The sequence below is a fragment of the Lontra canadensis genome, unplaced genomic scaffold (genome assembly GCF_010015895.1).
Source record: "Lontra canadensis isolate GAN:19392208 unplaced genomic scaffold, GSC_riverotter_1.0 scaffold123, whole genome shotgun sequence".
Lineage (NCBI taxonomy): Eukaryota > Metazoa > Chordata > Mammalia > Carnivora > Mustelidae > Lontra > Lontra canadensis.
In genome coordinates, this window is record NW_022631117.1 from 4,546,500 (window position 1) to 4,571,337 (window position 24,838).

At 48.9% G+C, this 24,838-nt stretch overlaps 1 protein-coding gene across 2 annotated transcripts in view; it reads right to left on the reverse strand.

Annotated features, from left to right (window-relative positions):
* Positions 1-352: 352 nt before the first annotated feature.
* VGLL1 (vestigial like family member 1) overlaps positions 353-24,838 on the reverse strand; it is a 28,617-nt gene continuing 4,131 nt past the window's right edge. Inside the window, exons 1-4 of one of the 2 annotated variants that reach the window (XM_032841406.1) lie at positions 21,144-21,299; positions 16,609-16,839; positions 6,317-6,736; positions 353-475 (exon numbers count right to left, since the gene is read on the reverse strand). In XM_032841406.1, coding sequence (XP_032697297.1) covers positions 435-475; positions 6,317-6,736; positions 16,609-16,810 — 663 coding nt within the window. In that variant the 5' untranslated portion in view covers positions 16,811-16,839; positions 21,144-21,299 and the 3' untranslated portion in view covers positions 353-434. Of the gene's footprint in view, positions 476-6,316; positions 6,737-16,608; positions 16,840-21,143; positions 21,300-24,838 lie in introns of those variants that run through there. The other variant, XM_032841407.1, reaches the window with a different exon arrangement.

Below are 24,838 nucleotides of genomic sequence, written 5' to 3' on the forward strand. Positions count from 1 at the left end.
ACCGCTGTCAACTTCCTGCTATATCCCCTGTTCAATGGGCAAATTGGGACCACACCCCACAGGACACCCCAGGGTCAGTCTTGGTTTGAAAAACCCTGCTGGTACAGGGTAAGGAGACTGATTTCTAAGTAGGAGGGGAGCAGGTACAGGGAAGGTGGGAGAGGCAGGCGGGGGGCCGCGACGGTTCTCATCCCTGAACCGCTCTTTTCACGGTTCCATGTGTTGGTGAGTCACTAAAGTGTGCAAACTCCTGCCACAGGATGTAGGTGCCAAAGAAGAGAAGGTCGGATTTTAAGGGGAACAGCAATGTGCTCTTGGCTCGATGCTCTTTAGTGATGGAAAGACTAAGGACGCTGCCATCTCTAGAATCTGGATTCACAGTAGAAAATCATGAGCAGGTTTGGGAAAAGGAATTCTCTTCTTCAGACTGAGGTTCAATAAAAGAACACATTTCTTCTCTCCGGCGACTGGCTTTCTGGAAAACAGGATAAGCACGATGAGGAAGAAGCCATCTGAATCCCGACCCCACCGCTGCCTCGTTGTGTGACCTTAGGCGAGTTCCCTAGTCTCTCTGAGCCCCACATTCTCACCTGTTAAACGAGGCTGCTAATGTAACTTCCAAGATTCTGGGAAGGAGCACGTGAATTAAACACACGGAAAGCCCTTCAAACAGGGCCTGGCTCATATATGCTCAACCAATGTTAGCTACTATTTTGTTAAAGAGGCAGGGTCTTCAGGGCTCTTGGGTGGCTCAGTCGGTTAAGCCTCCGACACTTGGTTTCGGCTCAGGTCCTGATTTGGGGGTTGGGAGAGGAAGCCCAGTGCTCATAGGGAGTCTGCTTGAGATTCTCTCTCTCCCTCTCCCACTGCCCCTTCCCCCAACATTTACACAGGCTCTCTCTCAAATAAATAAAATCTTTATATAGACTTAAAAAAGAGGCACTGTCATTTTATGTAGTAGAGTAGAATTGGCATCGTAGGGAAGACCAAGGACTTGGAGGTCAGAGAAAGTGGACTCTGGTACTCACTGACCTTGACTTTGGGCTAATTATTTAACCTCCCTAAACCTCAATTTTCCTGTCATGTGAATAAGGATAAAAATAGTACCTACCTTATAGGTCGCTATCGGTTTTTCTTTTGCTTCACTTCAGCGAATCTTACCATTCTCATCTCAAATGACCTTTTACTTCCTTCTACCCCAGCCAGCCATTCCTACGGCAGGACGCTAGACTCTGTCATAGCCCAAACACGTGGCACCCTTGCCATTTCAATTTCAAACATCTACTCTCCACCCACCACCTCCCATGTCAGTGGCATATGTAGTCTTAGCGCTACCTGTTTCCATAACCTAATCCTCCAGTCCAACAACCTCCACTACCCTTTGGCTCAGGTCACAGTCCTAGGCTCCTGGGATTGAGCCCCACGTCAGGCTCCCTGCTTGGCGGGAAAGCCTGCTTCTCCCTTTCCTGTTTCCCTGCTTGTGTTCCCCCTCTCGCTGTCTCTCTCTGCCTCTCTGTCAAATAAATAAATAAAATCTTTAATTAAAAAAGGGGGGCTCTAATATTTGCCTTCTATCTGTATGATAATGGGAATGATCAAATAAAGATGAAGAGATCAAATGATGATGGGGGAGGATGAGGATAGCCTCGTGGGGAAGGTCACCGAGACCAGAGAAGGGCCACGTGGCAGCACAGACATTGGCTAGGAGGAGGGAACACGGTAACATTGAACGGGTCCAAAAGGAGAGTGAGGACACAGGTGCACGTCGATTCACAGGTGTGTTTGTGGGGAGTCAGAAGAGTACTAATCAGATGACCTCTGTTTTCTCCATCAACTCTAGGGCAAGAGCATCAGCTGAGGGTGTGAATCTGGGGTTGAAAAGTGGGCAAGTATGGCAGTCGTCGGTTTCCTGAGGGCCCAGCTGAAGTCTGAGGTCAGGAGTCGCAAGTACAAACAGCTGGGCAGGTGATGTTCCCAAGGGCTGTTTGGTTGGCGTGAGGCACAGAAGGGAGCCAGCGAGGTTCATGCAGGATGGAGGCTTTGGCAGGTGAAGGCAATGGTTGTGGAGGCGGTGTGGAGAAAAGTTGCTGAGGGAGGTTTAAGGAGGTTAAGTAACTTGCCTCTGCTAGCAGGAGGGGACTGAGCCCATATCAGAGGGGGACGAGGAGACTTGACCTTCCTTCTTTTGACCAATCTTTATCTGGAGCCTCACACAGGAGATCTTTCGGAACTACTGATTCCTACTGAAAGGGTCATCCAGTTCACTCTGATAAAGGCTCATAGAAAATATACAAAGAATCAAACGTCTAGAGGCAATGGAGCTCTGTGCCAAATCTATCAGAAGTGAGAACGTGCAATCTGTGCCTTTCCCAAGCTCTCCCGTGGTGCTCACCATCAGCCAAGATCTGGGAACTTGAAGAGCAGATTTGCTGGGGCGCCCAGAAGTGGCCCCCTTCCCAGTCCCTGTGCCCTCCTGCCTCCCTCTGCCCAGAGCCACAGGGGCGGGACAGCTGACTTGGGACAGTTGGCATAGCCAAGTACCCACTCCCCATCTCCCCTCAACTGCTCTCTGCTTGGGAAGTCCGTCCCCTTGACCTTCGCCCAAGGTACTGTTGTTCATGTGCCCGCTTTCCCAGCATCCCCCCCCCCTTATTCTAGGACAGTGTCCCGGCCACAGATAGTCAAGGAACCCATAGGCAGTGAAACAATCTTACCAGTTGCCAACTCTCACTGCGGTACACTTGATTGAACTTGGAATTGTTTTTCAGGATTTACGTGTACTGTCATTTATGATTGAGGATGGCTTTAAGACGGAGAGCAAAGAGAGGTGTACCTCTGCCACCTGCTGCTGTGTGATCTTAGGGCAAGTCCTGTCACCTGTTTGAAACTCTGTCTCCTCATCTACAAAATGAGAATATTCATTTAATCTCTACTCCCCAAAGACCTGTTGTGTAAGGCACCAAAGATAGGCACATACACAATTCACAAGGGCACTGTGGGCACAGAGCAGGACGGCGGGTATGGGTTCTGGCCCATAGGCCACACCCATACATGTTGTTGCTGCTATTTTTGGCCTAGGAACAATTTCAGGCATCAAGTTTTCAGTAATTCTAAGGCTTAACATTTAAAAATGTACAACCTATTCACAAGTACTTAGAGGAGACTTTATAATCCTGACTTTCATTAATTAGGAGGCTAGCAGAACTCATCCTCTCAGGTAGAGATTGGTGTGAGGCATGACTCAGTCACGTTAAAGCTCTTGAACCAGCCCTAAATCCAACTCTTCTCTTGGCCATGGCCAATTAATCACCGACGGTGACTTATGGTTTGTCCGTTGGTCTGTCTTACGCAAGGGCTTCAAAAAAATAATCTGTACCGTGTCAAAGATGTATTTTTACTATTTCCTTCTTCAACGTTCTATTGTTTCCAGCACTCTCTCCTTCATCCCTTCAACAAATACGTATTCCCCTCTGTGCCGGGCTCTGTTGCAGATGCTGGGATGTGGGTACACACCTCTCAGTGCCTTGGCTCTTAAGAAGCTAACATTCTAGTGAGATCTACTACTGCCCTCCCCCAACCTTCACACTAGAAGGTAAAGCATTTGAGATGGCGGCCATGGCAGCCATGGCAGCCATGGCGCTGCTCTTGCTTTCCTCATGCCCATAGCCCAGAGCAGCCTGAGGCATACAAGATACCCTCCTCCCCAATGTCACTTTTTGATGGCTTACTGTGTGCCAGTCTGACTCTGTGTGCTTGGTGGCTTACTTTTAATGGCATACTGTGGATGATTAACATTGGAATATAGATCCTAAGCATTTACACGGCGGGGGGGTGGCGCACTATCTTAATCCTCATTTTACAAATGAGCCAACTGAGGAACGGAGAGGTTAAAGAAACGTGCCCAAGTTTCTGAGACTAGTACATCATGAACCCAGATTAGAACCACATTCCCATTTGGAAGTTCCTACTAACACCACTTTCAAATTGAATGTGGAGCCCAGAGTCCTGGCCTTTAGCCTCAGATGGCATTTTCCTGGGCTGTGGAGTTCCGGGGTGGCCCTCTGTGCTGGGCTGAAAACTCAACATCTGGGGTAAGCAAACTAATCTGCATGAATTTGTTCATTTCGCTGAGTCATCTGGGTTAAATCCTGCCCAGGTAAAAACTCCATAGAGCTGCTCAGATCTCAAAATGAGAAAATGGTAAAGAAAAAAAAAAAGGTCAAGACATTTTACAAGGCACCAAGTACATGGGCTCTTTGAGACTAAGATGAAACAAACTGCAACTATGAAAATACTAAGTAATAGAAATCGGGGTCTTAACCAGTTGAAGAGCCTGGTTTTCACACTATGAGCTTCTCCTCAAGTTGTGTTCCCAAGCTATAGGGACAAAGTATCAAAGGCAGAACCCCACACCCACTTTCACTTGCAAAGCTGGCATTGCCGGGTCCACCATCAGGGGGAAAATAGGTTTTCTTTTCTAGAAAGGAGGAACACGATTAGAAATCTCCAGGGACTCCAAATGCCTGACCCTCAGTTTATTTCTAAAGATTATTTATTTCTTTATTTGAGAGAAAGAGAGAGCATGAACATGAGCAGGGGGAGGGGTAGAGAGGGAGAAGCAGACTCCCTGCTGAGCAAGGAGGCCGATGCGGAACTCCATTTCAGGACCCTGGACTGACTGAGCCACCACCCAGCTGCCCCCCACCCCTCAGTTGATAGACACGGGGCATATTTCCTCTCATCAGATGGTACAAAAACAGAGAAGTTTCTGTTTCTAAGGTACCTTGGGGTCTCGTTCCCATCGTCCAGGCAGCGTTCCTGACTTCCCCAACAGATCCCAGACCATCCGGCCCATGAATACAACTGACGTCAGTGTTAGTAGGAGAGCGTGAAGTTCTCGGTAGTCAGACTTGGTGATAAACATTTCAGAATGTGTCTGAAAGTTTCAGAAATAGGATCACGCCTGCTTCATAATTTTGCCATAATGTGCCTGGCGTATAGTAGATGTTCACTAAATATTTGCTGCATTGGGTTTGAACTGTATAGTCATTATGTTTGGGAGGTGAGGATTTGAGCCATCTGTGTTCTAACCAACTGTTGAAACAGGGCTCTGCTGTGTGTATGCACAGACATATATGGAAACAAGGCTGGCCTAATTTTTCCTCTGAATCCAGTAGGAACAGATTTTTGAAAAAGAGCACTGGGGTGGGAATTGTCATGGGTTTCCCAAGCATGACATTTTTCTGATTTACTCTTGAAGTCCATTCTGAATCAAACTCTGGAAATGACAAGAGTGTTATTTTAATGGGAAGTTTGTTTTTGACATTAGGCTGGAACACGGTGCCTGACTTAGGTAGGCTACGCTGAACAGGCCCTTTGTGTACTGTATATTTAGTTCCGCGTAAAGGCAGCTTCTAGCAATTTCTTTCAGGCATGGAACCCTACAACTACAGACACGTGTGAAAATTTGTCCAGAGTATGGAATGCCAGAGGATGCGCACTTGGCCCCATGAAACCATCAAATATATATTATTACAAGGATTTCATAGGAAAGGCAAATTTTGTAGATTGGGTTGTTCTGTCAGTAAAAGCGTGCTTCAGGCCAGTTGTCCCCCGGCCTTTTACAAAGAAGGGAGTCTTGTTTTTTTGGTAAGCAGTTGGCATCTAGTAGGCAATAATTAAATATTGGTTGGGTAAGTGAGTGAATGAAGAAGTGAATGAGCCTTAAGGGGGTGGGGGTCAGTTCAGCTGGAGGGGTGGTGGCCAGGGCGCAGGCGCCCGAGGGAGACGGAGCAGGAGGGGCCCAGGGCACAGGCATGAGCCACAGACAGCCAGGCACTGTGGCGTCTCCAGGCACCCATGGGACCGCCTCTACGGTGGCTTTGAATTTTAATGCTTGGAGCAGATGGTTGGTATAGATTGCCCTTGTTTCTGCCCAGAAAATTGTCATCACTGCCAGTTGCCAACCTGTCTAGAGGATAGAGTTTGAGCCTGTAGGTATGTCAGAGAATTCTGTTTCCCAAGCAGATTATTTGGTGGCTGATGGCGAGGTGGAAGCAGGATCCTGGGATTTTAGGCAACAGCCTAAATCCTTTTTCTAGACTAAGTCCAAGTCAACAGACTGGGGTGACTATTCGGGGCCAACTAACCCTGAATCATTCGTCTACGGAACACTGCAGCAGAACATTCCATCCCTCCACAGCCCCATGTCTGAAGAGGGAGCAATTAGCCTTGGCACCCCACCTCGTGGCCAACTCGCTCTTGACGACAGCCAATCGGAGGCGGTCCTCCAAGTATCTGGAGGCAATTTTCTTACCGTGGGCTGAACCGGGAGGCAAGTCGCAGAGCGATCCGGGGCCTCCGGCTACCTGGGCAGAGCTGTAGTCCTCCCACACGGTGGATTCCTGAGGATGGGCGAGGTGTCGGTCTTGCTGGAGGAGACTTAGAAAGGGCTCATATTTCCCATCGGACTGGGGTTCTAGAACCATGTGCCCACTGGAGTAGGCGTGAGAGTAGCCAGGCTCTGAGGAGCTGGGGCTGCCCAGGAAGGGGTACTGCCACAGCTCGTCAGACGGATTGGAGGGGCTCCCCGCCAGGGGCACTGGGTACTGATCCGGCATCAGGACACTGGGCCCATTCAAGCTGCAGTTGGTGGTACCATAAGCAAAAGATGCTTCTGGCTCTGGCTTTGTCCACTGGGAAGAGAAACGCCACTGATTTGGAGGCATGTCACTATCTGGGAAGGAAAGATTGATAAGACATGTTAGGGGCTTATTGTTTTCAAAATGGAAATAGCAGCATTTTTTCTGGTTACTACAGACTCTTTTTTAATGTGTAGAAAAAGTAAAAAAAAAAAAAAAGAGAGAGAGAGAGAGAGAGAGAGAGACCCCTCCAAAACAAAAGAGAAAACAAACCCCACTCTTGACTGCAATACCCAGAGACCACCATTGTCTCCCTTTAGGCATACTTCTCTCTAGGATTTGCTTCTATTTAGGTCCACATGGTTTTCACATCACATAGGATTTTTAAGGCTGCTTTGGGGTCATTAAAATATCACAGATATCCGCCCATGGCAACGAGTAGAGCCTGCAGCAGCACAGTGTTTAGTTAAATTAACAACACTGTGATGAACATCTTTGCACCCATGTCCAACAAGCCCCTCAAGGAAACTTCTAGAAGTAAAATTGCTTGATTAGAAAGGTGATTTGGAAAGGAAGGAAGGAAGGAAGGAAGGAAGGAAGGAAGGAAGGAAGGAAATGAAAAAGAAAGGTGATTTGTGTTTGGTTGTTGCTGGTTGGTTTGATTTTATAGCTCGTGGTTTGAATACACCAACTAGAACTTTATAAAGGGCTTAACGCTTGCCCGTGTATAACTCATTCATACAAGTCTAGGGGTCAAAACCCCATTTTCTAGAGGGACCAGGGGCACGGGCCAAATTAGCAAAGCAGATTAGTCAGGGTAAGGAAGTGAGTGCTTGGACCTCTTCCTGCAAAAGCAAAATGCTCGAGGTCAAAGTAGTGACTCAGTTTCTTCTCGCAAGGTTCTTGTGCACTAGCAAGGGGGCATGGAGTCTCTTCTAATTTCAGAGATACTATTCTCATTGTGCCTAGGATAGCAGCTGAAACCGAGTCTTCAAAAAGTCTAGGGCAGCTCTGACATGGATGGATGTTTTCCCCATTCGCAACACCCACTCAGGCAAGAGGGGAGGAGGGAGGGAGCGCTGGCAGATGGTGCTTAAAGCCTAGAGCCTCTCATCTATGGAAGATAATGAAGGGGGGCGTGGGCGTGGAGACAAAGGAAGACTGGAGGGCTGGAGAGACTGTCTGGTTCCCTTCCCCCCACCCTCCACCCCACGTGTGCCTCTCCCAGCTCTCCCAATGTTCCACTTCCCTTGATTTTGTACAAGATAAACACATCTTGAGTGATCTGCACAGTGACACTGAAGCACGTCCCCCTCCCACACACCTGCCCTCCCATCATAGCTTTTCGTGTAATCCAGATGAGAGCAAAAGAAGTTCTAACCTACGTGACATGCACATTCTACCCGGCATTTCACATCACTCACAATGAGTAAGGAGCGATGGTTGGCCTCTCTTGATGAAACCAAGGGCAAGAAAACATCTTGAGATTTGTTCTTTGGTGATGAATGCTACTTTTGAAAATTGGTATCTGCAGAGCGGTAGCCATGCAGGCCACTGTGTAGCACAAAATGAGCGGTTAAGCTGCCTTAGTATAATCACTAGCATGCTTCACGCTGAAGCATGTGTAGCCCCACAAGCGGGCAGTTGCCATCCAAACTGGCCTTACAGATCTCTGATATACAACCTAGAGACCAGTGGCTTTTGAATATTTAGCTGCTTCCTTTCCAGAATTTTCTTTTTTCTTTTCTTTTTTTAAGCCTTCCAGAATTTTCCAATCAAAACATTCAGGGGAGTGGGTGGTGTGCCACTGTCCAAGGTCCATCTGGTCACTGAGTGCACCAGAGCACAGCTGGGATGGCAACATGAAGGAGGCAGTGTCCCACATCCCAAATTCACAGCAACCCCATGGTGGGCCTTGGATGACTTGAGGAAAGTCATCTTTCCAGAGGAGACTTGGGTGTTGGTGCCTCATGGAGTGGAGACCCTGAATTTTGGGGGGGGGATGGACTCTTCCCGGCAGCCGTGCTCCCCTACCCTGTGAACCGTGAAGGCATTCTAAGCCACAGCCCTGACTGGCTCAAGGTGGCTGCAGCCGCTGCTAGAAGTGACCTTGGAGACACTTTCTTACCCAAGGTCCCCGGCTCTTAGTTACCTCCAGAGAGGAGAGGGAGGGAGCCCCAGGGAAGACTGCTGCTTTATCAAACCCCAAACTACATGAATGAATGGAGACCAGTCCAGGAACATTTTAGTTCTGGGACACTCAGGGCAGCCTGGATTTTCCTTTCAAGTGGAATAAAAAAGGCTTCCATCCAAAACGCTCCCAGCTCTGAGCATCTAGATTTAGACCATGCCTCCCAGTCCCATCCTAGCCTCAAGAGAGTGCTGGGGAGGGGCGCCTGCGTGGCTCAGTGGGTTAAAGCCTCTGCTTTCGGCTCAGGTCACGATCTCAGGGTCTTGGGACAGGGAGCCTGCTTCCCCCTCTCTCTCTCTGCTGGCCTCTCTGTCTACAAATAAATAAATAAAATCTTAAAAAAAAAAGAGTGCTGGGGAAGGGGAGAGTCCAGGGCACAAGAGCCCACAGCCACAGCAGCCCTTGAAGGCTGATATGGAGGGTAGATGGCATGGAAGAGAATTTTCAGAAGCCACTGCTCAGTGCGTGTCCATTTCTAGGAAATGATACACCAGAGGCGGGTAGGAGCGATTGCAAATCCATAAGAGTTTTGTTTACTGAGCACTTATCCCGGGCCGGGCGCTTGGCTTAATGCTCTGCCCACCTGAGCTCACATGATCCTCACAGCGACCCAGCCGACAAAATAAAGACTTGGAGTGGCTAAGGTGACTTGCCCAAGGCCATGCAACACAGCCAGCAAACGCTCTGGCTGCCTGATTCCAAAACTTGTGCCCTTAGCACCTCTGTCTCCCAGGTATTGCAAAGAAGGCTGTGTGCGCGCTGCGTGCTCTCACACACTCCTGCGTCTGGACTGTTTCTGGGGGCAACTGGTATGTACCCTTTGATCCAATCATTCCCCTTATAATGATTTAGGGATATAATCAAGGATGTGTGCAAAAATGTAGCTATGAGGATATTCAAAAGGATATTTATAATATAGTGACAAATTGGTAACAATCTGATGTCCAAAAATTATAATAGATTTGGTACATCTATAAAAAGGATATGCTGGAGCCATTAAAATGATGTTGTAGGGGTGCCTGGGGGGGACTCAGTCAGTCAAGCAGCTGCCTTCGGCTCAGATCATGATCTCTGTGTCCTGGGATATTTACATGTATATATACAAGTGTGTGTGTATATATATACACACATACACACACGACTTATGTACAAAATGATGTCATGGTATAAAACTTAGCATGTATGCATAAGCACCCGTGCTTCTGTCCTGAATGCTTGTCTTTGTTTTCTAATTTTCAAAAAATAACAGTACCTTTGTGATTAAAACATTTTTTTTTAAATAAAAACTGAGGAAGCCCCTTGACTCATTAGATCAGAGTCACGGTTGTAAAAGACCAATCCGTAACGGCCGGCTTTCCTTCCACCCATCCTTCCTTCTCGTTCTCCTCCCCTTCCTCTGTCTCTGCCTTTAATACAAATCCTGCTTTATGATGAAGGGAAAACCAAGTACCCTGCGAACACTCACTTCTTGCACCGTGACAGTCCAAACTTCGGCTTGTCTGATCTGCACGCACTGACTCTCCCTTCTCTGCCTTCTTGGCTAGTGGCACCGGCCTCTTATTCATTCACCCCAGAAACAAAGAGGATATTGTTTGTATTCGCTGAGGTTGAAACAACACCAGGGACAGAAGGACAGCTTACAGGACACAGTCCTGTTCCGGGGTGCTAGGGCTCCCTGCTGGGTCCCACTCCCTCCTTTACATCGCCTTCCCGGGGTACCCAGTCGTTTGCTGATTATCCAGAGCCTTTCCCTGGGTGGAAATGAAGATGAAACACAGAATGCGGGCAGTTTTTTAGAGCGGCTGAGAGCTCAGGATCGGAGTCGAACTGGCTAGCCTCAGTTTTCTTCCCAAGATAATGGGCACAATGCAAGTTAAGCAACAGCTGGTGTGAGGATTCAATGAGCTCATCCACGTGGGAGCCCCCAGCAAAGCGCCCCCCACACAAGACGTGCTCCATAATTGTTACCCTTAGCAAAAGTCCTTCTAGGTGCTCAGGAACACACTCACCCACCTTCTCACAGCAGCCCTTTCCTGGGGCCGGAAGACCCTGTCCTCTGCCTTCTGAAGCTTCTCTGGTTACCTACTCTGAAATCCTCCATGTCCTTTTCAAAGGCAGATCATTCAAAAATGCCTTCAGCCTGTGTTTTCTAAAGTCCAGCCAGTGTGAAATATACATAAGTAAATAAAAAAATAATTTGGATCTGGGGAAAACAGCCAGGAAATTCGATGGCATTTCCTAGCCACATGGGCCTCTGTATTTGGGCTTTGCATATTTGGCTTGACAGAGCGCCCTTAGAAAGTGGCCGAGTCGTAACGGGAGCCTGTGAATGGGGGCCTGTTCTGTTGGGTACACGGTTCAGCCGGGGCTTGGCGGCCTGGGGCTGGCCTGCAGGGACAGAGAGGCTGCTAACGGTCGGTAATGAAAGGCCACTTCATGGATTTCCCACCGTTTCCGAAGCTGTGGGGCTCTCACATAACCCGTCTTGTGGGAACCGCTGGGGGACAGGCCTTCTTTCACGGGGCCTCCCGTGAGGCAACAGAACTTATGAGAGATTGACTCTTAACCGTGCTCAGAGGCCTCGAGGAAGACAGGACTTCCTCTACCCAGTCAGCTGGACCAAACTCTGCCCCACCTGCCCCGCACTCTGTGAGCAAGACATCTTCACAGTCAAGGGACTGGGGAGATTTTCACAGGGTAAATGCCACCCGGAGAGTAAGTGGAGAAGATGGCTGCCTGTCTGTTTGGCCTGGGAAAGTTGGCTTGGGCAAGAAGCAGGGCCACGTCCAAGCTCCCTTCATGCACGGGAATGTCACAGAAGAGAATGAAGTCAGAGGGCATAGGAAACCATATGGCCGCCACAAGGCAGAAGCCCCTAGAAAATGCGTAGGCTTCCAGGAGGGGCCTGTTGCTCTGTGATCTTAGTGCTTTGAATGCAGGCCCCCCTATCGCTCTAGCCACTCAAAAACACGTCAAGATTTCCTACGACCACACAAACAGAACAAACACCTACATAGCACTATGTGCCAGTGGACACGCACGATCTCAGACTCCTCCTATAGTTAAATAATACTCAGCTATAGGGAGGAGGAAGTGGAGGTACGGACAGAGGAAGGGGTGTGCCCTGAGATCACGTTGTTAATAAATGGTGGAGCTGGTTCTAAAGCCACACGCCCCACTCTCCTCAGTGACTCCATCTACGGCAGACATCTGAATCACGATTTCATTCATTCAGACGATATTTACCAGGCACCTTCCATGTGTCTTGGGAAGTAGCAATGAACAGAGGCCCTGCTACCAGGTGATTCAGAGTTTAGAGAATGGGAGGAGACAAGAAAGAAAACACATAAATGTATAATATACTAAAATAAAATAAAATAAAATAAAATAAAATAAAAATAGTGTAAGAAGACAGAGGGTGATGATGGGGAGGGTGCTTCTATTTTTTAAACAGATTGTGCAGAGAGGGCCTGGCTGGAGAGGAGACATTCCGATGGAGAGCTGAATGGAGAAAAGGGGAAAGTCATGCAGTTATCTGGAGAAAGAGCATTTCAGGGAAAGGGATGGGGAGCTCCAAAGATCCTGAGGCAGGACTGTACTTAGAGTGTTCTACAAATAGTAGGAGGCTAGATTGGATGAGATGAGGTGGGGATGGCTGGATATGAAATCAAAATGAAAACAAGGCCCCATGCAAGACTTTGGATTTGATTACAGGTGAGACAGGAAGCTAGTGGAAGGTTCTGAACAGAAGAGATATAGGATGAGACTTTCCTTTTAGTGATACCATTCTGACTATCTTGAGAACAGACAGAAGGGGAGTAAAGATGCAAGCAAGGAGACCAGTCAGGAAGCTACTACAAAAATCCAGGGGTGAGGGTGCCTGGGTGGCTCAGTGGGTTAAAGCTGCTGCCTTCGGCTCAGGTCATGATCTCAGGGTCCTGGGATCGAGCCCCGCATTGAGCTCTCTGCTCAGCAGGTAGGCTGCTTCCTCCTATCTCTCTCTCTGCCTGCCTCTCTGCCTACTTGTGATCTCTGTCTGTCAAATAAATAAATAAAATCTTAAAAAAAAATCCAGGGGTGAGATGACAGCTTCCTGGACCAACATGATTGCAGCAGAGGGGGGCAGACATGGTCAGAACATGGGTATATTTTGGGGCGCCTGGGTGGCTCAGTGGGTTAAAGCCTCTGCTTTGGCTCATGTCATGATCCCAGGGTCCTGGGATCGAGCCCCGCAGCGGGCTCTCTGCTCAGCGGGGAGCCTGCTTCCCCCTCTCTCTCTGCCTGCCTCTCTGTCTACTTGTGATCTCTCTGTCAAATAAATAAATAAAATCTTAAAAAAAAACTTAAAAAAAAAAGAACATGGGTATATTTTGAAGGTAAAACTGACAGAATTTTTCAAAGGACTGGGCATGGGGTAGGGGGCAAAGAGAGGAGTTAAACACGACTCCCAGTGGGGCGCCTGGGTGGCTCAGTGGGTTAAAGCCTCTGCCTTCAGCTCGGGTCATGATCCCAGGGCCCTGGGATCGAGCCCCACATCGGGCTCTCTGCTCAGCAGGGAGCCTGCTTCCCCCCTCTCTCTCTGCCTGCCTCTCTGCCTACCTGTGATCTCTGTCTGTCAAATACATAAATAAAATCTTTAAAAAAAACAAAACATGACTCCCAGTTAAACGGAAGGATGCAGGTGCCACATATTGAGATGGGGAGACAGTGGACAGAACAGGTCAAGGAGTGTAAGAGCTCAATCTGAGCCTCGCTGTTGGTGATTCCTAATAGACATGTGAAGGGATCAAATACGCAGCTGGATAGACAGAACTGAAATGCAGTCTGGGCTGAAGGTAATGCATTTGGAATTGATACAGATGGTACTTAAGATCAAGAGAGAGGGGCACCTGGGTGGCTCAGTGGGTTAAGCCTCTGCCTTCGGCTCAGGTCATGATCTCAGGGCCCTGGGATCGAGCCCCACATCAGGTTCTCTGCTCAGCAGGGAGCCTGCTTCCCCCCCCTTTCTCTGCCTGTCTCTGCCTACTTGTGATCAATCTCTCTCTCTCTCTGTGTCAAATAATAAATAAAATCTTAAAAAAAAAAAGACCAAGAGAGAGAAGAGATCCCTTAGGGAGTGAATGTGGATAGAGAAATTGTCTGCGACCCGAACACTGGGGCCTCCAAACATTTAGAAGCTGAAGAGAAGAGGATGTCTAGCAAAGAAGACTGAAGAGTAGTAACCTGGGAGGAAGGAGGAAAACCAAGAGAACGTGATGTTATGAGATCCAAGTGAAGGAGGCATTTCTTTTTTTTTCTTTTAAGATTTTATTTATTTATTTGAGAGAGAAAGTGAGAGAGAGCACGAGAGAGTAGAAGGTCAGAGGGAGAAGCAGACACCCTGCAGAGCTGGGAGCCAGATGCAGGACTCGATTCCAGGACTCTGGGATCATGACCCAAGCCGAAGGCAGCCGCTTAACCAACTGAGCCACCCAGGCACCCAAGGGAGGCGTTTCTAAGAGGGAGGAGCCACTCACTGCAGCCAATGTTGCCGACGGATCAAAAAACAAGATGGAGACAGGGAAAGACCATTGATTTGGCAGCTGGAGGTCACTGGCTAACCTCAATGAGAGTGGTTAAAGACTCATAAGGATGAAAGCCTGAGTGGAGTGAGTTCCAAAGACCAAGAGAGGAAGAGGACAGAGTGCGCGTAGGTGCCATTTTTGAGTCTCACTACCAAATGGGGCAATAGGCCAAGAGTTGGTTTTATTTCAGGCTGGGGTTTATCAGGTAAGTGGGACACAGGATGTGAGGGACTATAGGTAGATGGCACTTACAAGGGAGTGATTATAATGAATCCAAGCCAGTGTGTTCAGAACTCAGTCAAAGCCACATAACCAAAGTCCATGCCTGTGAAGAGCTTGGGATTCTGATTCTTCCAAGGAGCGGATTAGATCCTCTGAAACCCACTTATCCCGTTTATCAGCTGTTACTACACGTTAATTCCCCAAATGACTCAGTCAGTCGTTGCTGCTCCTGCTCTGAAGTACTCACTACCCTCTTGGACATCACCTCCCCACCCTCCAGCCACCCACCCCCATTGTGCCCGTTGCAAGTGCAAACTCTACATCATTTCCTTTAGTGGCCGCTGCTACCACGCCCCCTTCCACGTGTTTGCTCAACTCACAAGAGTCTCAGAAAATCATGTCACCTGATGGGAAAAATAATTTCTAGGACAAAAGTAAATTCTGCAAAGGCGAATACATCGGATATACACACCAAGTCCCCATTCAGGCCCAAAGAGCGAAGCTGGAGTGATGGCTCCTGAAAAGAGGTAAGATCGTCCTCCACAGGCAGATGCCGCCCACTTGGCATCTTTGCATAAAGCGAACAACCATTTGGAGGCATGTACATACTCCGGTGGCAGCTGGGCATTCAACACGGGTGCTGGGCAACAACAACTGAGAGTTCTTGAAATCAACCAGACCCCGGTCTATTGCACATTTCAAAATGGTGGACGGACTCCCATCCATCTCGCAGGGTGACTTCTCCATGAGGCACAGCAGGTTCAGTACCTAGGGCCCACGGATACTTTTAGGAGCCCATGAAATGTTTTAACATCTTTTAAACTTAGAAGAAAAATGAATATAACAAAACAATGAATACATAAAAAGAATCCAGCCTGAATTAAAGTTGTTTTTATACCACTGCAGTCACAATGTGTCTTTTTTCATAATTGTACTGAGGAAGAGGCCCAGAAGGATCTAGGGTCTATGAAAGTCCTACTACAGCCCTGCCAGCTTAATTTTATAGTTTTCCCCAACCCTGGGTATTGTGATGAGCGCTCCTGGACTCATCTTTCTTGAAATAATTGTTTGGAGATGGAAGAATGCTTATTTATTCATTTATTTTAGAGAGCAGGACAGAGGGAGAGCGAGACAGTCTTAAGCCGACTCCCCGCAGGGCACAGAGCCTGACTTGGGGCTTGTTCTCACGACCCTGAGATCATAATCTGAGCCAAAACAAGGAGTAGGACACTTAACCAACTGAACAACCTAGGCGCCCCGAGAATGCTTATTTTTTATTTTTCAATTACCAAACAGTGTGTGCAGTTGACGTCCTAATGCTGTTAAGGGCGGGGAGAGAGATGCTCCCTGAGACTCTTTATGGACCCCTCTGGAGCCCTGCCCTCGCTCGCCAGGTCATCTGCTATTATTTGAAGGGAGGCTGGGTGCACCTACAGGGGACATGTGGTCAGGCCAGTAGTAGTAATCATAATAATACATAACAAAGGCTGGGACACCTGGGTGGCTCATTCAGGTAAGCGTCTTCAACTCAGGTCATGATCGCGGGGTCCTGGGATGGAGCCCCCCATCGGGCTCGTGCAGGCGGGGAGCCTGCTTTGCCCTCTGCCTGCCACTCTCCCTGCTCATGCTTGCATACTCTCTCTCTCTCTCTCTCAGTCTCTGACAAATAAATACATAAATAAAGATCTTTTAAATAAATAAATAAATGACGAAGGCTGATAATAGCAAACAGTCATGGCTCTCTTATTATGTACTAAGCAGTGAACCCAGCATTGAATGCAATTAAGGAAATCATGAAACAGGTGACCTAGTTGGATTATGGTGTTGATTTTCACACTAAACTTCCAAGAAATGGGTGCAGTCTCTCACTCACGGTGTGACTTGCCTTCCCAAATGCACACGTCTCAGCGCATCAAAGGCAGGAGAGAACTGGTCTTTCCGTGGTAGCCTTGACCGAGAATTCCAGCCTCCTCCCTCCCAACATGCTCACCATTCCTCAGCATCACGTCTGGGCTCTGGGTCGAGGGGCTCAAGCCCTCGGGGCTCCTGACATTGCGCAGAGCTCTGGAGAAGTGTTCGTCCACCACACTGCCGATGTCCCCTTGGAAATAGGTGAAGAGGACACACCGGGGATTCCACTCTGTCTTTATAGGTCTCTGCAGCTGGATACCAGTCTTCTCCATCTCTTCCATGGTGAGCAACACAGGTAGGCGGGGGACAGCTGCGGACCAAACACAAAACGTCACTGGCACATTTTTTTCCAAGGGGCTTGGCTGTGGTTGGGATGAGAGGCACTTTGGGGGCGCTGCTGTGCCATGCGGCACTGGCCTGGGGACCAGGTGCGGAGCCTTGTCTGACCGGCATTCCGGGAACAAGACAGAGCTCTACAAAGCGCCGAAGGGACCCTCAAAAGCCACACGGGAGAATTACGTGGCCGCTCAGGTAGAAGAACAGTGGGAAGTTTAAAAAAAAAAGGCCATTGAGGACAAAAGAGCAACTTGCCTTTTGGGGAAATGCCTTCCACCTCCAAAACCAAATGGGCCAAGATTGACCCAGAACTGCATGTAGATGCCCCTGGACAAAGGCCTGCAACCCACCACCCCCCGCGCCCACCCGCCCCCCACTCCGAGAACTTGACTAAGCAATCCAGTGGATACTTCACTTTTCATAATAAACACTGCTCTCCATGCCATCCTGACCTTTTGCGGGCGAGAGAATAAAACCCATCAAATTCCTACACTCATTTGTTGGCTGTGTCCGACGGTGTCCCCCTCCCACCACCCCGCCCCACGCTAAAAACAGGCAATGGCCAACGACACCAGTCCTCAGCCTCCAGACAGATTCTGAACCAAATTCAGATCTCAAAAACATTCTCTGTGCTAATATATAGGACGATATTGGTAAAAAGTTCCTGAAAGATTGTCAGATCGTCAACCCCGCTGACTGCCATAGCCTCCGCATCTAGAACAGTGCCTGAGACAGAGTGGATGCAAGACAGCTGTTTGCCCAGTTGCCTTAAACTTGGCTTCCAACACAGAACCCTAACCGCAGGCTCCTTTAGAGCAGGGTCTGTCCTCTTGCACCAAAGTCAGGGCCGGGCACAGAGTGGGCACTCAAGAGAAATAGCCTGTCCAGAGTTTTCTTTACCTCTGGCAATCCGACCAGACTTGGCAGTGTGCTCTGGCTTAAGGCACCCTAATTCATTCTTGGGAATCTAATGCAACTGTTTAGAGGTTCATAGTCTCTGTTCCTCTCTAGGTCTTGAGGGTGGGGGCCATTTCTTATTCATTTCTCTACCCCTAGCACCTAGCATAAGTCGGTCAGTAAACAACGGCTGAATGCCTGAGTTCCGTGTCATGCGGAGAAAGCACAATGCAAGGTTTTCCCCAGCTGTGTGATTCTGGGGGAAACACGTAGCCTCTCTGGGATTCAGATTCCTCTTGGGTAAAATTAGGAGGTTGGAAAGAGATGAATTCTGCAGCTCATTCTTTCATGGTCCCGCTAGAAACGTCGGGAAGGAATCTGGCAGCGAACAGAGGACCCTTCGGAAAAGGTCTCCTTTCAGACTCATTCTGGCCCCAGCCGTAGCGGGGTTCTGCTTCTGTCCGGAGAAGCTTCTGCTGAGCACATCACCCTCTTTCCCCCGGGTGACAGCCGTGCTAAGCATAACCAGGCACTACCTGAAAAACGAATCCACTGTATCCTTATTCCAAAAAGCATGCAAACAACAACTCTGTTGGGCAGGTTCTTATCAAGTGAAATGCATGCTTATTAGACGGCCCAGCAATCCTGCTTTTAGACATATACAACCAAGAGAAACAAAAACATATGTCTGCACAAAGCCTCATTACGTGTGGTTCACAGCAGCTGTTTAAAGTAGCCAAAAAAGTGGAAACGAGCCAAATGCCCATCATCTAGGAGATGAATACACTAGCTATGACATTGTCATATAATAGACTGTCAGTCAGCAATAAAAAGGAACAAACTACCCATCTACACAACAGCAGGGAGAATTCACAAAGACATTATATTGGATCGCGGGGTGGGGGAAGCCACACAAAAGACCACATATTACAGGATTCCACTTACATGGGACAGGCACAAATAACCTGTGGGGACAGAGATCAGAACAGTGGCTGGCTGTGAGGTGGAGATGGGGAAGGGGCGTGAGGAACTCCCCGCGGTGTTGGAAATGCCCTACACCTTGGGGAGGGTGAAGGTTATACATGAATGGACATCTCTGTCCAAACTCATCAAGTTGTACGCTCAAGATCTGTGCATTTCACAGAAGGTAAGTTATTCCTCGATGTGAAAAAAACAACACACACACACACATACACACACACACACGCTATATATTCTGATTTTTGGAGCTGTAGAAATAAAAGCAAAGGTGTTATCCTTGAGCACATTATGAGGAGTCAGAGGATGACAAGTACAACTGGCCTTGAACACAGTCAAAAATCTGCATAACTACGTATACCCTACTGTTGACCGACATCATAAATAGTCATTTGACACATATTTTGTCTATGTTTTATACGTTGTATTCTTACAACAACCCAAGCTAGATAAAAGAAATGCAAAGAAAATCCTAAGGTGGAAAACATACATTTACAGCACGGCAGTATAAAAAAATTCACATAAGTGGACCTGTGCAGTTCAAAACTCATGTAGTTCAAACATCCGGTCAACCGTACTTTATAATACCACTTATGAGTGGACTTTACTGTAGCACAGTCCTCCAACTTGCAAAAAGACTGGGACTAAATTATTCCAGCTTCTAAAAAGAAAGGATAATTATGCGAGGTGATGGGGTGCTAATTATCAGCATAATGGCAACCACGTTACAATATATAAATTTATCAAATTAGCATGTAACACCTTAAATTTACACAGTCGTATGTCAAATCTATTTCCCAAACACAGTCAAAACAGAAAAAAGTAAGTGGAGGTGTTACAAATTATAAAGTCATGATAAATGTTGGAGCCAGCCTTTCTCCTACGCTATGGTTTATAAAATCCCGCCTCTGTGCCAGAAGCTCTATGCATATTTTCTCCAATCTTTACAACTGTCAACATAGGTACTATTATCTCCATTTTAGAGAGGAGCAAATGAGGGACCAGAAAGTTAAATGAACTGCCCATGCCTCACAGCTAGGACTCTCTGGCTTCGATGTCTGTCCCTTCCCTGCCATTGCTGTCTACCCGGTGGGACTCAAAGAAGCCCTCTATGACCTTCAGTGTCCCCATGTATCAAATGTGAAGGCTTGACTTCTGATCTCTAGGGAACCCTGAACCAGCCCATAAGCCAGCCATCAGGCTTGTGGTTGGTTTCCTTCAGGGAAAGCAGACAGAACACCCGTCTAGTCCCTCCAGGCTTAGCACCTCTGTCAGACTCACGGTTTTACTCCTGGAGATGCCAGTGGCCAGTGCTCTAGGCTCAGGCTTGACACGGCTTGCAAATCTATTTTGGCGGAGTCTCCCTGAAGCTACAAGGAAGGCAGCCGGCCAGACCCTTGGGACATCAGGGCCGTGGAGCATGCCCTAGCCTCCTTGGGTAAGGACCACACAGACCAGGCCACTGGCCACAGCCAGGAAAGGTTAGAGGGGGTGAAAGTCAGAGGCAATGTCTCATCCCCATCCCCTTCAGGGATCAGACCTTAGGCAACCGGGATCCTGATTAGGGTACAAGTGCTACCTCTCCCCAAACACAAAGACACACCTCCCAAAGGAGAACCGTGGCTTACTTCTCTGGATCTCGCTCACAAGCAATTCTCCAGGCTGCACTGAGACCTCAGCGGAGGGGATGTGTCTCTCGGGGATCCTGAGATTCTGAGAACCGTTATTGGCTACAGCCTTTGCAGAACTGCGTCTCCCTGCACCTCTGCAGAAACGTGGACAGTTCCATCCCCAAGTGAGCCTTCTGCGAGGGGCCTCCCGATGCAGGCGTGAATTGGCTGGGGTCTGGCTTAGGAGAAAGGGTGCTGCAAAGCTGGAACCAGGGGGAGGGGGGAGATAGCCGCGAGGCGGAGCAGGGGTGGGAGGGAGACTTTCCGGGAGAAAGTGATCCTGCCCCAGTCTCTGGATGATAGGAAAAGCCTCTTGGCACACAAAACCCTCAGGTCAAGGTTTGCCAGTTGCCAGCTGTGCAGTTAGAATAGCACAATTCCACGAGTGTCCAGCAGCTTGCAACCGTTCCCCAACGCGCAAACATTAAGGACACCTAGCACTCCAATTCGACCTCAAAATGATGCCCCAACTTCTGCACAAATATTCTAACATGGAATCTGGTGTCAGCAGTCTGGCCTCAACTCTATCTACCACAGTCTGCCTGCAAGGACACAGTGACTGCCTCGGGCTTGGGGTGGGGTGTGGGAGAGGTGGTCACAGCGATCACTTGGAACGAAAGCCCCAAGGGGACCAGATTGTATCACGGTGTGCAAAGCATCCCCTTGCCCCGATTCCTGCCCAGCTGACACCCCATCCCTCCTCGGCCCCCCAGAAATAGCCAGCTTCTCCTACCTTAATTCCCGACCATCGACGGAGACAGCAAGATGCGACAGCTGAGCAAAAGTGAGTAGTGGTAGTCGGAGTTGCCTGGACCCCCTAGGAGCAGCTCAGTGCTTGCGGAACTAGGGCTGGGGATTTTGTACCCTCCCCTCGCTACTTTCTACCCTTCCAGCCCAGGCTATAGGAGGCATTTCCTGCTGGCTATCTATTAAGAATGCAGAAAATGCGCTCCAACAAGCCATTCGGGTTGGGCACCTGGAGGAATGAGGAAAATAGGTAGCTCTTTTTTATTTTTCTTTTTGCATTAAAAAAAAGCACTTAGTGATATTGTCTCTTAAAGTAGGCAGTCAGTTGTTTGCCCGGAACCACACAGAGTCAATAACATCTGAAACGTCGGTTATGGGACCAGCCTTAGATTGATGACACCTTTACTCTCTCGGGAACCGGGCCAGTCTGTTTGGCTCATCACAACTTTCTCCCTCTCTCCCCAGGGGAAGAGAAGGGGAGCCCGGACTCCTAGAATTCTGGACGTGTCGCGGGCTTCCGTGGGCGCCAGAGGGAGAGCGTGCATCTCTGAATCTGGGACAGAATGAAGCAGTTCAGGGATCACAGCTGGGAGGCTTCGAGGAGGTCCTGACGCTCACCTTGAAAAATCTTCCAGATGACCTCAGGCTGTCCCAGACCCTGGAGCCGTTCTTTGCTTCATTCGTCTCTCCGTTTCAACAATAGTTCCCAAACTTTTAGTAAACATCTACTGTGGGCCCGGCACTGTTCTGGGAGTTCTGTTCGATAGTGTGTGAAACATACCAAGCCTCTGCCTTCGCGGAAGAAACGTGCACGCCGCTTATATGCCTGGGCGGTCGGGGTATGTACAGGTCAGATGGTAGGTACAACAAAGAGAAATTGACCGAGAAAATGAGGCAGGGAAGGGGAACATACAGGACCATGGAGAAAGGCCTTTCTGACAACGTGACATTTGAGCAAACCTTGTTGATATCTGCTTTCCTGGTAGCCAAAGGAATACCAAATGCAGGCGGAGGCGCGCGCTTGGCTCTGTTCTCCGAAGGGCGAACACGGCCAAAGAGGAGGGAGGGAGGGAGGGGAGACAGGTCTCACGGGCCCTGCTGAGACTTTTTTTTTTAGATTTTATTTATTTATTTGACAGAGAGAGATCACAAGTAGGCAGAGAGGCAGGCAGAGAGAGGGGGAAGCAGGCTCCCCGCTGAGCAGAGAGCCCGATGCGGGGCTCGATCCCAGGACCCCGGGATCATGACCTGAGCCGAAAGCAGAGGCTGTAACCCACTGAGCCACCCAGGCGCCCCTCTGCTGGGACTTCTGACTTTTGCTCGAGGTGAAAAGGAAACCCACTGGAGGGTCTGGAGAAAGCCACCAACAAATCCCAGAAGTGCTACCTTCTTCAGTCCGTTCACCTCAAGACAGCGTCAGGGATCATTTTAGAAGATGCAGAGAATCCAGTCATTCCTAACGACTTCGTTTCCCACGTCTGGGCTACAAGGCCCCAAGGGAAATGACCTGGCCCCCACCCCATCCGGACTGCACCAGCCTCCCCTTCACTCCTCCACTCCAGCCCCACAGGGCTCCCGGCCGTTCCTTGAGGAGGGTCCACAACCTCCAGTCTTCCCCCTCCTATTTCCTCTCCCTGGGATGCCCATCCCCCACACGCCCTCTTGTTGCATTTACATCTCCGCTTAGCCTGCCCTTCCCAGAAGCCTTCTCCAACTGTCCCACCCGTCAGCAGACTCCCGTAGTCCCTGCCCTATCACCCCACTTCCCGGTTCTTCGCAGCACTTTTCACTGCTTGACGTCATCTTGTGTATTTATTTCTTTCCAGTGTGTCTCCCCTTCTAAAATAATGCCTGGTATACAGTAGAGGGCTCAGTAAACATTTGTTGAATGAAAGAATGAATGAGTGGCCAGGGAGAGAAATTATTCAATCACACAAATAAACGTACACCGGCAAGGCTACTAAGTCAGTGTCTGGTACTAGAAGAGACTCTGATAAGAAGCCCTGACTTCATCAGGGAAGACTGTCTTCCCTGTGGGAATAATGCTGGGCCTGAGACCTGAGAGGCTGAGAAAGGGTTAACCACACAAAGAGGGGAAATAGCTAGTGCAAAGGCCCTGTGGTGGGAGGAGCCTGGCAAATAGAGTGCTGGGGGAAAGGAAGCGGTGCTGGCGTTGAAGACAGCAGAGGGAGCACTACGTGAGAAATGGCTAGAAAGTGAGCAGGGGCCAGAGCCAGCCAGGCTTTGCAGGCCATATCGAGGAATTTTGTCTTTCTCCTAGGAATAAAAAGAACCCACTAAAGGGCTTGCTGGAGGTCTGCATGGAGGGGCGTGGGAAAGGGAAGGGGGAGGCAAGTGACCTAAGCAGATGTGTGCTGAAGTCATCAGTCTGGTTGTGGTATAGAGAAAGGATTGGGGGATCAAGGGCACAGCCGCATGCACCGTAGTCTAGGGGAGAGCTGAAGGGAGCAGCATTGGGCGTTGGGGAAGGAAGGGGGTGGATGTAGAGAGAAGTGGATGGATTCATATCATAAGCTAGACAGTTTCAGTGCTGAATCGGATCGAGGGGATGAGGGGTACCAAGGTTAGTGCTGGTTTGAGTGTTGTATAACTTGATCGATTACTGCGTCTTTCACTGAGCTATGAAACACTGCAAGAGTTCCTTCTTCAGGAGAGAGTGTTGATTTCGAGGCATCCTTGAGCCATCTAAGAAGACATGACAGCAGTCAGTGAGCGGAGAGAGAGGTCTGAGTTGGAGATCTAAATTCGGGGGCTGACAGTATATAGATGGCTATCGAAGCCTTGGGCTCTAACTCACCCAGGGAACACAGAGAGTGAGACATAAAGAACAAAGCTACTTTTAAAAATGAAGATAAAGAGAAACAAGACCAAGCCTTGTGTGACCACAACATTGACTGGCCAGGTAGACTGGACGAGCCAGCAAACACTACTGAGAAGGAATGGCCAAGGAGGTGGCATAAAAGAGGGGATGGCGTTAGCGTCCCCAAACCCAAAGAACAAGTTGCACGAGGGCAGAGCTGGTCACCTGCTTCCTTTGCTGCTGAGAATTGGGAGAACCTGGTGCCTGAAAATGTTCTGTTGGACTGAGTGGCATGGGGGTCACACATGATCTTAATGAGGGACGTGTGCTGGAGCAATGAGGCTGGAAGCAGATGCAAGTAGGGTGGGGGGGGAGAGGAAAGCACAATGCGGAGGGTACTTTGCAGCACTTTGGAGGCAAAAAGGAGTAGAAAGATGGAGCAGAGTCTGGGGGTGGAGGAAGGAGCCCAATAGGTTTGGTGTTCCTTTTCCTTCTCTTAAAACATTTTTTTGAAGTAATCTCTGCACCCCCTGCGGGGCTCGAACTTACAACCCGGAGATCAAGAGATGAAGAGTTGCATGCTCCCGCCCACTGAGACAGCCGGGTGCCCCTGTTGTTCCTTTTTCTTAAAGGGATAGATTCCGATATGTTTAAAGGAACTAGTTAAACGCAAGAGGTTGAATATGCTACAAATAAGGTATTACTAATAACAGAAAACACCGAAGAAAGCAGGAGAGGTTGGGGGTGACAGTCCTGGGGAAAGGACTGGCTTTAGATAGGAGGGACTGTTCTGTTGTAAGGGGAGGAAAGGGCACAAGATGGGCACGGACATATGGAGTTTATCACCTTGGCACTTCTGG